Source organism: Heteronotia binoei, chromosome 5, assembly GCF_032191835.1.
Source record: "Heteronotia binoei isolate CCM8104 ecotype False Entrance Well chromosome 5, APGP_CSIRO_Hbin_v1, whole genome shotgun sequence".
Classification (NCBI taxonomy): Eukaryota; Metazoa; Chordata; class Lepidosauria; order Squamata; family Gekkonidae; genus Heteronotia; species Heteronotia binoei.
Window position 1 is genome coordinate 96508680 of NC_083227.1, and position 14434 is coordinate 96523113.

Consider the following 14434-nt stretch of genomic DNA (forward strand, 5'->3'; position numbering starts at 1 on the left):
AAATTTCTTGGAATCTGATTGGTAGAAAAATTGGGAGGTTGTTGTGTTCACCTCAATGCAAAATCTGGAAATCTGGACAGATCTCACTTGTTACATCTAATAGTAGATGAAAACATGAAATGTCTGTTAGCTGGTACATGGATACATACGCAATTACAAGAACAGAAACTAATTATTACGAACAATCTCTAAACTAAATGCAATTTTAGTAAAATTAGCATTTCAGACCCTGTTTCAAAAATTGAACACTGTTCAAGGATGAATCAGATTTGGCTACTGAATGCACAAACAATGCCTGCATTTTTTGAAAATGCTAAGAAATATTACCGCTATTTCCAGAGGCAGAAATCTTTCAACAGGCTGTTGAACCTAATTCCCTTATTTTGGGTGAAGCCAAAATAACATTTGATATCTATCAATAGGACAGCAAAGGGATAAAATGAGTCCTGCATTATTATAACTCCTTTCCCAGTCGCACAGAGGCAACTGGCATTTATTTTTTGTTTATTTTTTGCACCTACCATTTCCTTGTGATTTGGATAAAAGGTTTGTTCAATCAGAGGAAACTTCTCTGGTCCCAGGGTTCTGTAGATGGACACCAACTGAGCAAACTGCAGAAGAACATAAAACTTTCAGCTCAAAGGGAAAAACATTCAAAAATGACTTCACCAGTGTCATTCAACTCTGTAATTATTATCTACCCAAATACTCAAAAACCAATTCGTAGCATGTCAATTATCCACCCACACACAGAGAATGTATTTTTAAAAAGTGTGCACATGAAGATAATCCCACATTATGAAGGTAACACTGTTTGAGTCACACTATAGTGGTACAAGACAGTTTACACTTCTGACAAGGGTTTATATAGATATAGAGAGCAATCCTAAGCAGGTCTACTTGGAATTCTTCTCGGGTTGTCTCAATGGGGCCTTCAAGTGTCACCTAAGTATTCTTAGTGTTGTACTGACATTTAGGACTGGGATTCCAGAGAGGATGGGAACTTGATTGTTATATGAATACTTTGTTCATTTGCAAAGCCACTAGCCCTTCACTATGGTTTTGAGGCACCTCTCATGAATGTTGCATTTTTTTTAAAAAAAAAACTTCTCATTTTTATTGCTTCACACAGATCTTGAAAAGCCCTCATTTCCCCCTAAGTAGAATGCAGCAGCAGAGATTGCCACAACAAGGCTAAAGTTGAGAATGAGCAATAAGGGTCAGGCAGTGACCATGTCATGCATAATTTCCTACACAGTTTATGAAACTATCAAATTATTGATCTTTCCCCCTCCCCCATTTTAGCTGCTAGAGTCACTCAACTGATACAAAGTCCGAGGCCCACTGGCACAATAAGGAAGGGTAGGAATCCCCTGCAGACACCAAAAGGAATGAGGAGAGGGCAATGTTGGTCATAGAAGACATGACCCTATGAGGCAGTCCAGGGATAAGTAGCCAGCAGGCCTCCTGTCCTTTCCTTTCCCACCCTGCTCTTCCACACACAGCCCAGACACCATTACTGAGAGAGGAGAGAAGGGACTTGATGAGAGTAGCATATCCTCCTTCATATACATCCTGTCCTAGTGCTCTGAAATGGGTTTGGTGAAGCAAGTGGTAGACCATCCTTACTTTCCTCACCTGTCTTCTCCTCCATGCTTATAGCCCATACTTTGTGGCTTGGCAATAAGAGATGGGGCTGTATGACAGCAACAAGTCCTCTTTTGCTGCCTTCCATCATAGCCCCAAGATGCTATTTCCCAACCTTGGGTGAAACAGCAGATGTGCCAAAGGAGAAACAGAAATTCTAAAGTAACATTACATTCTTGCGGAGTTCACTCCTCAAATTCTGCCGAAACTCCAGGAATTTTCCAAACTGGAGCAGACATCCCTGACTGTGTCCCTGGCACATGAGGAGCTTAAGCTTCTGTAATATAGTGGGTTCTATGCATGGATGAGATGAGGCGATAGCGATAACAAGCTCTTTATTGGGTACAGCATGGTAGGTGGCTGCATGCCAAAACTGGAGAACTGGATTTGCTGGGCCAACCATATACAACATTGGGTTCCCGTGCAAGCATGTTATTGCGTCATTCAAACCGGCAGGGGCCCGTGATTGGAGCAGGGCAGTATGAATTTGGGTCCTACTGCCCATTGTTCCCAAGTTCAGTCCTTCCAATGAGCCAGGCAGGAACACCACTACTGACATATTGACTCACATACATAACATCCCTCCCCTCCTTTTCGCAAGCCTTAGCACACATAGTCCTGTAGATAAGCAGGCTTGCAGTGCTCTCGTGATGACCTCCGAAGCACGGGAGTGGGCGATTGGTTAGTTGCGGCTTCTGGCACAGCTAGCTGCGGGGCTGGTGATGGTGGAACTTCGGCCAGCAGTTCCGGGTCCTCAGAGGTCTTGGGTGTATATGGCGGCTCCAGTTCTCCAGAGGCTTCTTGTGCTGACGGGGGAGTGGGAACCGGGGCCTTGGCTTTGGTAGGCTCCAGGCCACTTAGAGTTGGTGTGACCAGTGGATTGCTTCTGCCCCCGGGTGCCTCATGTGAATGCAATTGGTCTATGTGCCACCTCATTGTAAATCCACCCTTTGAGGGGACCTCATACATGATGGCCCCTAACACCCTGGAAACCTGGGGTGCCCCTCCCCCAAAGTTCTTAGCAAACACCAAGTCCCCAGTGTTGAACCCTTGGGGAGCCCGGACTGCCTCTGGTACCTCTTGTAGGTCTGGGGTGCGATTTGGGTGCATGTGGTCCAGAAGGTTTTGTTAGCTGCCGGCCCATTAGGAGCTCAGCTGGGCTGCAGCCGGTATCAGTACTGGGGATAGAATGTTGTGCCAGTAGGCACTCTGCGAGGCAGGCTTCCCAGTCCCCATAAATGATGTGGCGGAGTGTTTCCTTAGTAGCTCGCACTATCTGTTCCGCTTGGCTGTTGGTGACTGGGTGAAAGGGGGCCGACCTTATGTGTTTTCTTAAGTTGCGGCTGCAGAAATCCTGGAACTCAGCCAATGTGAAGGCCATCCCATTGTCTTATACGAATGTGTCTGGCAGGCCGTGTGTAGCGAAAACCCTGCAGAGAGCCTGCAATGCTGCCCTGGAGGTGGACACTACTGGTACTACCTCAAGACACTTGGAGTAGAAGTCCACAATCAGGAATAATATTTGCCCCTGGAAAGGCCCCACGAAGTCAAGGTGCAGATGGGACTAGGGGTTGCGTGTGGACTCCCACTGTTGGCTGGGACTTGGGGCAGAGCTGGGTGGGTCTCCTGGTATGGTTGGCATTGGGCCACCCAGGACTCAACAGCATCATCAATTCCTGGCCACCACACATAGCTGTGGGCCAGCGCCTTCATGTGCATGATACCTGGATGAGTTTTGTGCAGCACTTTGAGGATCTGCTGCCTCAGCACCAGAGGCACCACCATCCTGTTTCCCCACAATAGACAACCCTTGTGAATGGACAGTTCATCCCAGCAGGACACAAAAGTTGAGAATTCTGAACCCACACAGTCCATGGACCATCCCCTCCACAACCAGTCCAAGGCACAGAACAGCGGGCAATGTCCTTGGCATGCACTGGGTGGTCCGGGAGGGACTCCAACATGATCTGATATGCTGGCACTGGATCAGGATCTGTTGAGGGCAGTGGCAGGTGACTCAGGATGTTGGTGTGGCCCATAGCCTTCCCCAGGTGGTACTAGAGATCGTACTGGTACCCCGTGAGGAATATGGATCACCATAACACACGCAGGGAGAGCATTTGTTGCGTTTGGCAGTCGGGGGCAAACAGGACCAGAAGGGGCTTGTGGTCCATCAGGATGGTGAAGGACCGACCATACAGATAATGAAATTTTTTAAACCCCGCCACAATAGCCAGGCCCTCATCAATTTGTGAGTAATTGTGCTCCAGCTTTTGTAATGTCCTGGAATAATATACTACTGGTACCTTGCGGCTATCTGGCAACACATGGGCCAAAACGGCGCCCACCCCATAAAGGGGAAGCGCACAGGCCAGAATGACAGGCAGCTGTTCATCGAAGTGGGCCAGCAACCTGTTCGATGTTAAAATGTCTTTTACCACCTGAAAGGCAGCAGCTTGCCAGTGGCCCCAAACCCACGGAGCCTTTTTGTCCAAAAGTCTATGCAAGGGCTCCGTTACCGCTGCTTTGTGGGGAAGGAAGGCATGGTAGAAGTTAAGAAGGCCTAGGGATGCTTGTAGCTCCGCCTTGTTGGTGGAGGCCGGCGAGTTGCAGATGGCCCTAATTTTGTCCTGTGCCGGGTAGATTCCACTTGCATCCACCGAGTAACCCAGAAAGTCAATGGTGGGCACCCCCAGCACACACTTCTTCCTTTTAACCTTTAACCCTGCCCCATCGAAACACTGCAGCACCGTCTGGAGGCGGGTGCCAAATTCTTTTTCAGTGGCCACTGCTATCTGCACATCATCGAAGAACGGCTGGACCCTGGGGGTACCTTTGAGGAGAGAATCCATTAAGTTCTGGAAGATCTCTGGGGCCACGCTAACATTGAACTGCAGGCAATTGACTCGGAAGGCCTCCCGGGGTGTTACAATGGTTTGGGCCTCTACTGTGGCGGCTTCCATCAGGAGCTGCTGATAAACCTGGGCCAAATCCAGCTTCCCAAAAATTTTTGCTCCCACTAAAGAGACTAGCACATGGCTCACTATGGGAACCAGATATACATGGCCTTGCAGTGCCTTGTTAATTGTGCATTTGTAGTCGGCACAAATGCAGACACTGCCATTAGGTTTGACTAGGGTGACAATGGGGGTCTTCCACAATCCATTGGCGACCGGTTCCAGTACCCCTTGGCCCATGAGGCAGTCCAGCTCTTCCTCTATTTTGAGTCTCAGAGTTAAGGACACGCGCCGAGCTTTCAGCCTTATGGACTGCATGTTGGGGTTCAGTTGTAAGGCCACGGGGGGTCCAGTGTATGTGTCCAAAGTGCCATTTCTGCTAAAAGTCTTTTCCGAAGGGAACTTGGTGGATCCCCATCACCCGGATCCCCAGGGCCTCGAACCATGATCTCCCCAGTAAACTGCACAGGTCCCCTTCTACCACTATTAAGGGAAGATTACCTGAGAACTGGCCATATTTCACGTGGACAACCCTGACCCCCAGGACAATGACTTCCCATTTCCGGAAGTTGTGGACTATGAATGGGGATGGATATTGTTGGGATTTCCCCCCCCCCCCACTGGGCATAGCTTCCTAAAAGTGCAGGTTGATATGACTGTCTGGCCCGCCCTCGAGTCTACCTCCATTTAGCAGGGCTTGCCCATGATTTGCACAGTCACTTTAAATTTGTCAGGGGAAGGCTTGGGGAGTTGGCATACCTGATTCCCCACAGTCGTGTGTGACTGGATGTCCTCCATGAGTGCAACCTCGTGGTGGCGGCCATTTTTCCACCACAAAGTGCTCCCCTGGGCCTGGCACAGCACCTTTGATTGGCAAACCTGCGCCAGATGTCCAGTCTTTCCACATGTATGGCAGACTGCATCTCTGTATTTGCAGGAGCATCTCTCATGGACTTCCCCGCAGCTGGCACATCTTTGCGTTAGGGCAGTCTCGCTTGCACGTGGCGGCGGGCATCATGGTGCTGCCTGGTGCGTTTTCAGAATGTTGTCATCCCCGAAGTCGTCTGTGTTGGATCTGCTGGCGATCTGGTGTGCCCCGGTTGTGTGCCACTTCTTGTGGGACTTCTTGTACACCATGTCAAGGTCAGAGACTTGTGAACTGCCAGCTTTACCTGCATTTTTTCATCCTGGAGGCTGGTCACAAAGCGGTTGAGCAGGGCCTCCTTGAGATCAGTGAAGGTGCACTCATGGGCCAGTTGGTGGAGCTCTGCGAGAAAGGCAGCAATGGTCTCTCCAGACCTCTGGTCCCACTTGTGGAACTCAATGCATCGAGTCATGTGGGTCAGCCTAGGCAAGAAGTGTTCGGTCAGCTTCTCGATGATGGCCTTGTAGGTGGCATCTTTCAGCGTCGTGGGCAAGAGAAGGCTCTCACCCAGCTCCAGCATGTCCTCCCCACAGATGCTGAGCAGGAGATGTTTCTGCTGCTACTCGTCCGTGATTTTGTGATAGAGGATCAAGTAGTTCAGCCTCTTCTTCCATCTCTCCCACTGCTCCGGTTGCACAGGGTTAAACTCCGGGATTTTCCCATGAGGGTCGTGAGCAGCTCCTGTGTTAGTCCCCAGCATTGGAGGTGCTGCAGTGGGGGGCGCGGAGGTTCTGGACACTTGAGTGTTGCTCATTTTCTGGTCCTGGCTTGGCGACCGTTCTCAGCGATGGTGATGAGCGGAGACAGAGTTGCCGAGAGGCGCGATGCGGTGCTGGTTGCTGGTTTGCCTACCAGGATCTCATCTTCATTGCCACTCTAATATAGTGGGTTCTATGCATAGATGAGACGAGGCAGTAGCGATAACATGCTCTTTATTGGGTACAGCATGGTAGGTGGCTACACTACAAGACTGGAGAACTGGGCCTGCTGGGCCAACTATATACAACACTGGGTTCCTGCACAAGCATGTTATTGGGTCATTCAAACTGGCAGGGGGCCTGTGATTGAAGCAAGGTAGTATGGATTTGGATCCTACGCCCATTGTTCCCAAGTCCCCAAGCTCAGTCCTTCAGGCTTCAATTAGCCAGGCAGGAACACCATTACTGACATATTGACTCACATACATAACAGCTTCCTCCACCATTTTCCCAGTCGGAAGCAGCCATGTGTTAGCAGATCTGGCCTGCCTATTAGGTGCAACTAGGCAATTGTTTTGTGGTTGCCAGTTCCCTCCAAGCAACCAGCAAAGTGCAGGGCGGGGGGACTTATAGGTGGAAAGGGAAGGCCTAGTGGGCAATGTAGTGGCGTCACCAGCAACATGGCAACATCACTTTCAGATGGCACCAAAATTCATGTCAGCATGTTGCCAAAATGTAGGACATTCTGGTATTTGGGCAAAATTTCTATGGTTTATTATAGAGTTTTTGCCCAAATACCAGAGCATCCAGTATCACAAGTGATGCACTGACATCACTTCTAGCAACATTGCTGTGTCACTGCTGGCTTAGGGGATCATCTGAAAGCCCTAATGCCTTGGCTGCCCAGATAGGTGTGTAATAGCTGCAGCAGCTTATGCAGTATGCTTCTTTCCTACAATCTCCATGAAGGAAGGAGGGAAGAAGAGCAGGAGAATGTCAGCTCCACCACCACTGTAATCTGCACCTATCCAGCTCACAAGGTGGTGGTAGGTTGGGGCATTCCCAAGCTGTGATAGTAGGGTGCCTGGCTTATGGCTGCTCTAGGGGCTCTGTGTGGGAGTGCTTTTTGCTCTTTGTGGTGGGGGGATCACTTGTACTGATGGCTGTACTTAAATTTCCCCAGTGGGGTAAATAGTACTGCTGGGGAAGTTTCAGGCTTGAAAACCAGTAGGAGGTAGAATGCTTAAGACACTTTCCCCCTCATAGCAGGGTCCAAATCTGAACCAGCCCCTAGACACCTGGGAACTGAGTTCTAAGAATGGAACTTGCAGTGTATGTCTGATTGCCAGGAGAGGGGGTGGGGAGGGATACAAGGAAAACATTGTTTAGTTAGGCCCAGAGATATTTAATATTGAACTTGTCCTGGAGTGGGAAAACCTTATTGACATTGGAACACAATTCGGCCCCTCCCAGCCGAGCGAGCAAAGCCCGCCCTAGGCTGGGGGCCGTTCATTGCCTCCCCTGCAGGAGGGAGACAATGGTTCAGCCCGCAACGGCCAGGGGGCGGGCTGCCTTTTAAGGCTGGCCCGGCCCCTTGTGGCGCAGTTGCTCCAGGGTTTCGTCGGCTGGAGCGGTGCGCGGCCGTGTGCGGGCTCAGGCCGGGCCGCGTGAGGAGGCGTTGAAGCGACCGGCGTGGGACGCTTTGACCTCGGGCCGTGTCCAGGAGGAGCAGCGTGGCATCGCGCGTAGCGCTGTTTCTTGGCGCTGGGGCGGTTTGTTTGTGGCCTTCTGGCCTTCTCCCGGGTGTCGGGGGTTTGCGCGGGCGGCTTTGAGGCGGCTTGTGAGGAACCGGCTGCTCCGGGGGGACGTTGGGCGTTAGCACCCCTCCCCCCCCCCTTCGCCGGCTGTCGTTGTTGCGGCCCTATACGCCCCCCCCCCTCGCCTGGCTACAGCTGAGCGGCGGGCGTCGTTAATTAGGCGGGCGTTTTTTCCTCTGCGCAGCGTGTGTGGCTTTTATTGAGGCCGCTCGGCGGCAAGCCTCCAGGCGCGGCGGCGGTCCTTTTACTGGGGCCCTCCCCGCCCTTCCCATTGGCCCTACCTTGCGCTAATCGCTGGCTGGCTCTGACTTGGATAGCCCCTGGAAGTTAAGCAGTGGCAATTCCAGTACTTAGAAGGAAGACCTCCTTGGAATACCAGCAGTGGGGGAGGTGGCTTCAGGTTTTCCTTTGAGGGTTTGGTGCGCTGTAATGGGGGCCTTTTGAGTTTGACTGGGCGCTTCTTTTCCCCTTCACCCCCCCCCCCTCCCCTTCACCACCTCATCAGGCTTTCTTTGGGGAGTGATTATATTGCTACCTAGTGATTGCTGGTTCGCTTCTGCGGTGCTGCCTTTGGCATTGACGCCAGTCACTCTTTTAGGTTTTGTATTGCTTTCTTAGGCATGGGGCCTAAAAAGGGCCAGGGCCCTTCAAAGGGCAAGCAGCCCGCCAAGAAGCCGGCTAAGCGACCCGCCCCGGTTGAGCCACCTGCTGAAGAGGCTGATGATGCCGTCACTCGTCAGGCCATCTTGGACCAGCTTACGGCTTTGGAGGGTGAAATGGGGGTGGCGGGTCCCTCAAGGAGAGTCGCCGGGCTCATTGGCTCGGGCAGGGCGGCTACCATTGCCTTCCAGAAAGAGGTACTCGCACGTCTCTCTGCTTTGCAGGGCCGAGAAGATGGTAAGGATCCGGATCTGGAGGCCCCTCAGGACGCGCCTGGGCAGCAGCCGGACGATGTGCTAGTGGTCCCTTCGGTGCAGGAAGGTAGGTTGGCGGGCCAGGCTCAAGGGTCTGGTTGGCCTTGGGGCCCTTGGGGTCCAGTGGTGGGTCCTGGCATGGGCGGGACAGAGCAACACCATTTGGCCGGCCCACAGGGAACAGGTCCCTTTCCTTCCCCAGGGCAGCAGGCGTTTTTTGGGTGGCCATTTCCAGCTCATTTTCCCCAGGGGCTGGCCGGATCGGCTTCAGCTTGGCAGGCTTCTCCGTTCCGGGCAACGTCGCCGGGGTCCAGTTGTGGCGCATCCAATCACCCTGCAGGCGGAGTTTCACCTTGGGGGATGCAATCAGGGCACATGCAGCCATCAGGTTCCCTGCAGCAGTGGGGCGGCTGGGGGTTCCCAGCCCCCCCGGGTATCCCGTACAGTTCTGTGGCGTTTCATGCCATTCCTTTTGGGGATTCGGTCTTGCCACTTGGCGATCATCTTACTTCAGCTACGAAGGAAAAGATACTGAAGGGCGAATACGTGGACGTATTCAGCCTATTGTTTAGGGAGCTGGAAAAGAAACCCAAAGAGGAAATGGACGAAAAAGACAAAGAGAAGCTAAGGAAGAGGAAAGTTGACAGGTCCTGGTCCAATTGGTTACCGGGTTTCTTAATTTATGCGGGTGTAATCGCCCGAGCTCAACCGTGGCGGGCGGCCCACCTTTTCCAATATTGCGATATAATTTATCGCGCTTATAGTGATTTTGTCGGCGGTGCTTGGCTTCAGTATGACGAAGCGTTTAGGATGCGGGCCGCTGTGACCCCTGGTCTCCCCTGGGACCAAATTAACCAACAGCTCTGGCTGCAACTCATGGCGCCGGCCAAGCCCAATCTAGGCGACCGCTCTGACAGCGGTCACATTGTTCAGAAATCTACTCACCCTCCTGCCGCCCGCGCCTCCGCGGGGCAGCCGGTTCAACCTCGGCTGCTTTGCTGGGAGTTTACCTCCCAAGGGTCGTGCGCTAGGAGGGCGTGTCGCTATAAGCACGAATGTCCACTGTGTGGGGGCCCCCACGCCTTTACGGCATGCAACCGGTCCAAGCCAAAAAGTGGCTTCAAGCGGCCGGGAGGCCCCAGTCAGCAGTCTGGAAAAGGGCCCCAGTCCCATCAGGGTAACGGTACTTAGGCGGTTGCTGCACGGCTATCCGCGTTCTGAGGATCAAAAATTTCTGTTAGAAGGGTTTATGTTTGGGTTTAGGATCCCTTATCAGGGTCCGCGGGCTCCGTTCCTGTGTTCTAATTTGAAGTCTGTAAAAGGGAAGGAGCATATTGTTAGGGAAAAGATTAAAAAAGAGTGTGCAGAGGGGCGAGTTTTGGGCCCTTTTTTGGAACCTCCGGTTCCCAATTTACGCGTTTCGCCTTTGGGGGTGGTGCCCAAGAAGGCTGAAGGGGAGTACCGCTTAATACATCACCTGTCATATCCTCGGGGACAGTCGGTTAACGATGCCATCCCTGTGGAGATGTGCTCCGTGAGATACACATCCTTTGATAAGGCCGTGAGTATCGTGCGGAGTTGCGGTCCAGGTGCTGAGCTGGCAAAGGCTGACATCAAGTCGGCTTTTCGGCTGTTGCCAGTGCACCCTGCCGATTTCGAATTATTGGGTTTTTCCTTCGAGGGAGCCTTTTACATGGACCGGGCCCTCCCCATGGGATGTTCTGTTTCTTGCGCCGCGTTTGAGCGTTTTAGTACGTTTTTAGAGTGGGCCTTACAGCGTCGGACGGGGACGCGCGACATGGCGCACTACCTCGATGACTTCCTTTTCGTGGGCGCGGCGGGCTCAGGGCAATGCGCCCACCTGCTTAGGGCCTTCGAGAGCCTGGCTGAGGAATTGGGGGTCCCGCTGGCTGCCGAAAAGACTGAGGGCCCCTCTACGGTTTTGACGTTTTTAGGGATAGAGCTTGACACTGTGCAGCAACTTTTGCGGCTGCCTGCGGATAAGTTACAGGTTTTACGGCAGAGGATCGCCGAGGTTAAGTGCAAGCGTAAGGTCACGCTCGTCGAGCTACAACAGTTAGTCGGCCACTTGAACTTCGCTTGCAAGGTGGTGGCTCCGGGCAGGGCCTTTTTGAGGCAATTTTGCGAAGGCATGACTGCCTTACGCCTGCCTCATCATCTCACTCGCGTCACCAAAGGTATGCGCGAGGATCTGGGAGTCTGGGAGGCCTTTTTGGAGGGCTTCAACGGCGCGTCCTTTTGGCGCGAGGTCATGTTATTGGAGGCGGAGCTGCAGATCGTTTCAGACGCCTCCGGCGCCATTGGTTTTGGGGTGTATTTCCGGGGCCAATGGTGCGCTGAGACCTGGCCTGCGGAGTGGAGGAACTCCGACTTAATTCGCAACTTGGCGTTTTTAGAGTTCTTCCCCATTTTAGTTGCTGTTTTTATCTGGGGGCACGCCCTTTCAAACCACACGGTTCAGTTCTGGTGTGACAACTTGGCGGTGGTCCAAGTGGTTAACAGTTTAACGTCCAAGTCACCCCCGGTTATGCGTCTGGTTCGGGCGTTCACATTACGTTGTCTGCAGTTGAATGTTTTGTTTGTAGCCCGGCATGTTCCTGGTGTCAGTAATGGAGTGGCGGACGCTTTGTCTCGCCAACAGATGGCGCGCTTCCGGCAGCTGGCACCAGAAGCCGACCCTTGTCCAGTGCGCATGCCGGTGGAGCTTTGGAGAGTTGGAGGAGCGAAGTAAGCCGGGCCATTCAGCTGGCAATCGCACCCAGCACAAGGCGGACGTATCTTCGGGCTGCCAGCCAGTTCTCCGCCTTCCGAGTGGGTGCGGGGTTGGAGGAGTCCTGGCCCCTCCCGGTGGAGCACCTATTACAATTCTGTGTGCGGCAGCGGAGGCGCGGCCTTTCTGTTAAATCCATAAAAGGGCAGCTGGCAGGTTTGGCGTTCATCAGTAAGGCCCGGGGGTATAATGATTGTGTGAAGGATTTTAGGATTGCTAAGGTGTTAGAGGGATGGTCCCGGGAAGGGGGTAAACAGGCAGACGCTAGGCGTCCCATTTCCCCGGTCATCCTCCGGGGTCTCCACGCTACTTGGTCCTTGGTCTGTGCCTCAGACTACGAACAGAAGTTGTTTCATGCTGCCGCTCTTACTGCGTTTTTTGGGGCGCTTCGCGTATCCGAGTTAGTGGCAACTTCGCGTGGCGACGTTTCTGGCCGGGCCCTCCAAGCTGGTGATGTTAAGTTCGTGGAGGGCCAAGCAGTTATTCAGGTTCGTCGGTCAAAGACAGACCAACGACAGCGGGGGTGTTCCATAACCTTGGGCCCCTGTGCGGAAACCGAACTTTGCCCAGTGCTTGCGCTCACTCGATACGTTGCTGCCCGTGGGTCAGCTCAGGGCCATTTTTTCTGCCACGAGGACTCCTCTTCTTTGACCAAGTACCAGTTTTGGGCCATCACCTGTAGGGCCTTGGAAAAACTGGGTTTGGGTGGTGCTAGGTTTGGTACCCACTCTTTCCGCATAGGTGCGGCTTCCACTGCGGCGGCAATGGGGTACGGGAGTGAGGCCATTCGGCGGGTTGGTCGTTGGAGGTCCGGGGCTTTTCGGACATATATTCGGCCCCTGGTGGAGTAATGGACCACTGTCGCCTGTTGCGTTTCCAGTTTATGTGTTCTAAGTTCTTTGTTTTCTTTCATAGGTGCTGTGGCTGGCCGGAGAAGGATGCGGATCCTCATTTGCGGCCACAGTATTATCTTTTGGGCCGCCCACCATGCCCGTCGGACGCCAATCGGATCCCAGTTGGGCCTTAGTGAACGGGCCATCATTGAGTGGCAGGGACGGCGGGGCATGCGGTGGGCGGGGCTCCTTTCCTTACTGTTCAGGGAACGGAGGGGCCCAGCGCCAGATATTGTGGTGATTCACCTGGGGGAGAACGATTTGGGCCTTATGAAGGGGAAGGTCCTATCGATTCAGGCCCGGGATGATATCATCAAAATTAAACGGAGATGGCCGGGCGTCCTTGTCCTCTGGTCGGCCATGTTGCCGCGCCGCGTTTGGCGGGCGGCCTGGGAGCCGTTGGGCTTGGAGCGGGCCAGGAGAAAAGCCAACAGGGCTTTGTGCTTAGCCTTAGAGGCTGGTCTGGGAGTCTACGTGCCTCATCCGGCCATCAAAGCTAGTTCTGCGGAATTGTACAGGCCGGATGGGGTGCACCTTTCAGTTAAGGGCAACGAGGCATTTTTGGCCGACTTGCGGCAAGGATTGGAACATGTTCTTGTTCGGTGGGGGACAGAGGCCTAAGCGGAGGCTTGGCTCTGTCTATGGCGGTTGGTTATGGTGGGAACATGTTCTTTCGGGGTTTCGGTGAGCTCCCTTGGCAACACACCGTTTGGGTGTACGGTCTCCCTGGGGTGACCTTGGCTGCACGGCGTGAGGTTGGCTTCAGGGAGCCTCGCGATCCCGCCGCTTGGAGTCCTCCACATCCCAGGCTGCACGGCTGGGACGGGGTGGAGCTCAGCGATACGGGATCTCGTGCCTGGCTGGCCGGGCCTGAGCCGTGTGGTTGGCTCAGGCTCGGGGCCTTGGGGCTCGCCCAGTTTTCAGGTGAGGAGGTGGTCAGCGGTATGACCCCTGGCTCAACCTGACCCCAATGTTTTTTCCCTTGCCGCAAGTTCAATAAAGTGGCCCTTTTCATCCAACATGGTTGTATGTCTCATTATTCCGAATGGGGGGGCAATTCGGCCCCTCCCAGCCGAGCGAGCAAAGCCCGCCCTAGGCTGGGGGCCGTTCATTGCCTCCCCTGCAGGAGGGAGACAATGGTTCAGCCCGCAACGGCCAGGGGGCGGGCTGCCTTTTAAGGCTGGCCCGGCCCCTTGTGGCGCAGTTGCTCCAGGGTTTCGTCGGCCCGCCCGCCCGCCCGTCATGCAGTGCAGGCACAGGCTGGTCGCCATTGTTTACGGGGCCAGGTAGGAATTTTTCGCTCTCAAGTGCATTGGCCCGTCTTGAGAGTGTTTTCGCCTACCTTGTACTGCAGGCGGAGTGTTGGCTGATTGGCTTAAGGCGGGGCCGTTCCTTAATTGGTCACTGGCGGTTGGTTATGGTGGGAACATGTTCTTTCGGGGTTTCGGTGAGCTCCCTTGGCAACACACCGTTTGGGTGTACGGTCTCCCTGGGGTGACCTTGGCTGCACGGCGCGAGGTTGGCTTCAGGGAGCCTCGCGATCCCGCCGCTTGGAGTCCTCCACATCCCAGGCTGCACGGCTGGGACGGGGTGGAGCTCAGCGATACGGGATCTCGTGCCTGGCTGGCCGGGCCTGAGCCGTGTGGTTGGCTCAGGCTCGGGGCCTTGGGGCTCGCCCAGTTTTCAGGTGAGGAGGTGGTCAGCGGTATGACCCCTGGCTCAACCTGACCCCAATGTTTTTTCCCTTGCCGCAAGTTCAATAAAGTGGCCCTTTTCATCCAACATGGTTGTA

At 53.7% G+C, this 14434-nt stretch overlaps 1 protein-coding gene across 2 annotated transcripts in view; it reads right to left on the minus strand.

Moving 5' to 3' along the window:
* Nucleotides 1-14434, minus strand: part of SYN2 (synapsin II) — a 454742-nt gene that overhangs the window by 200921 nt on the left and 239387 nt on the right. For both annotated transcript variants that reach the window (XM_060239868.1, XM_060239867.1), the window contains exon 5: nt 522-611. In XM_060239868.1, the coding sequence (XP_060095851.1) occupies nt 522-611 (90 nt within the window). The remainder of the gene's footprint in view (nt 1-521; nt 612-14434) is intronic.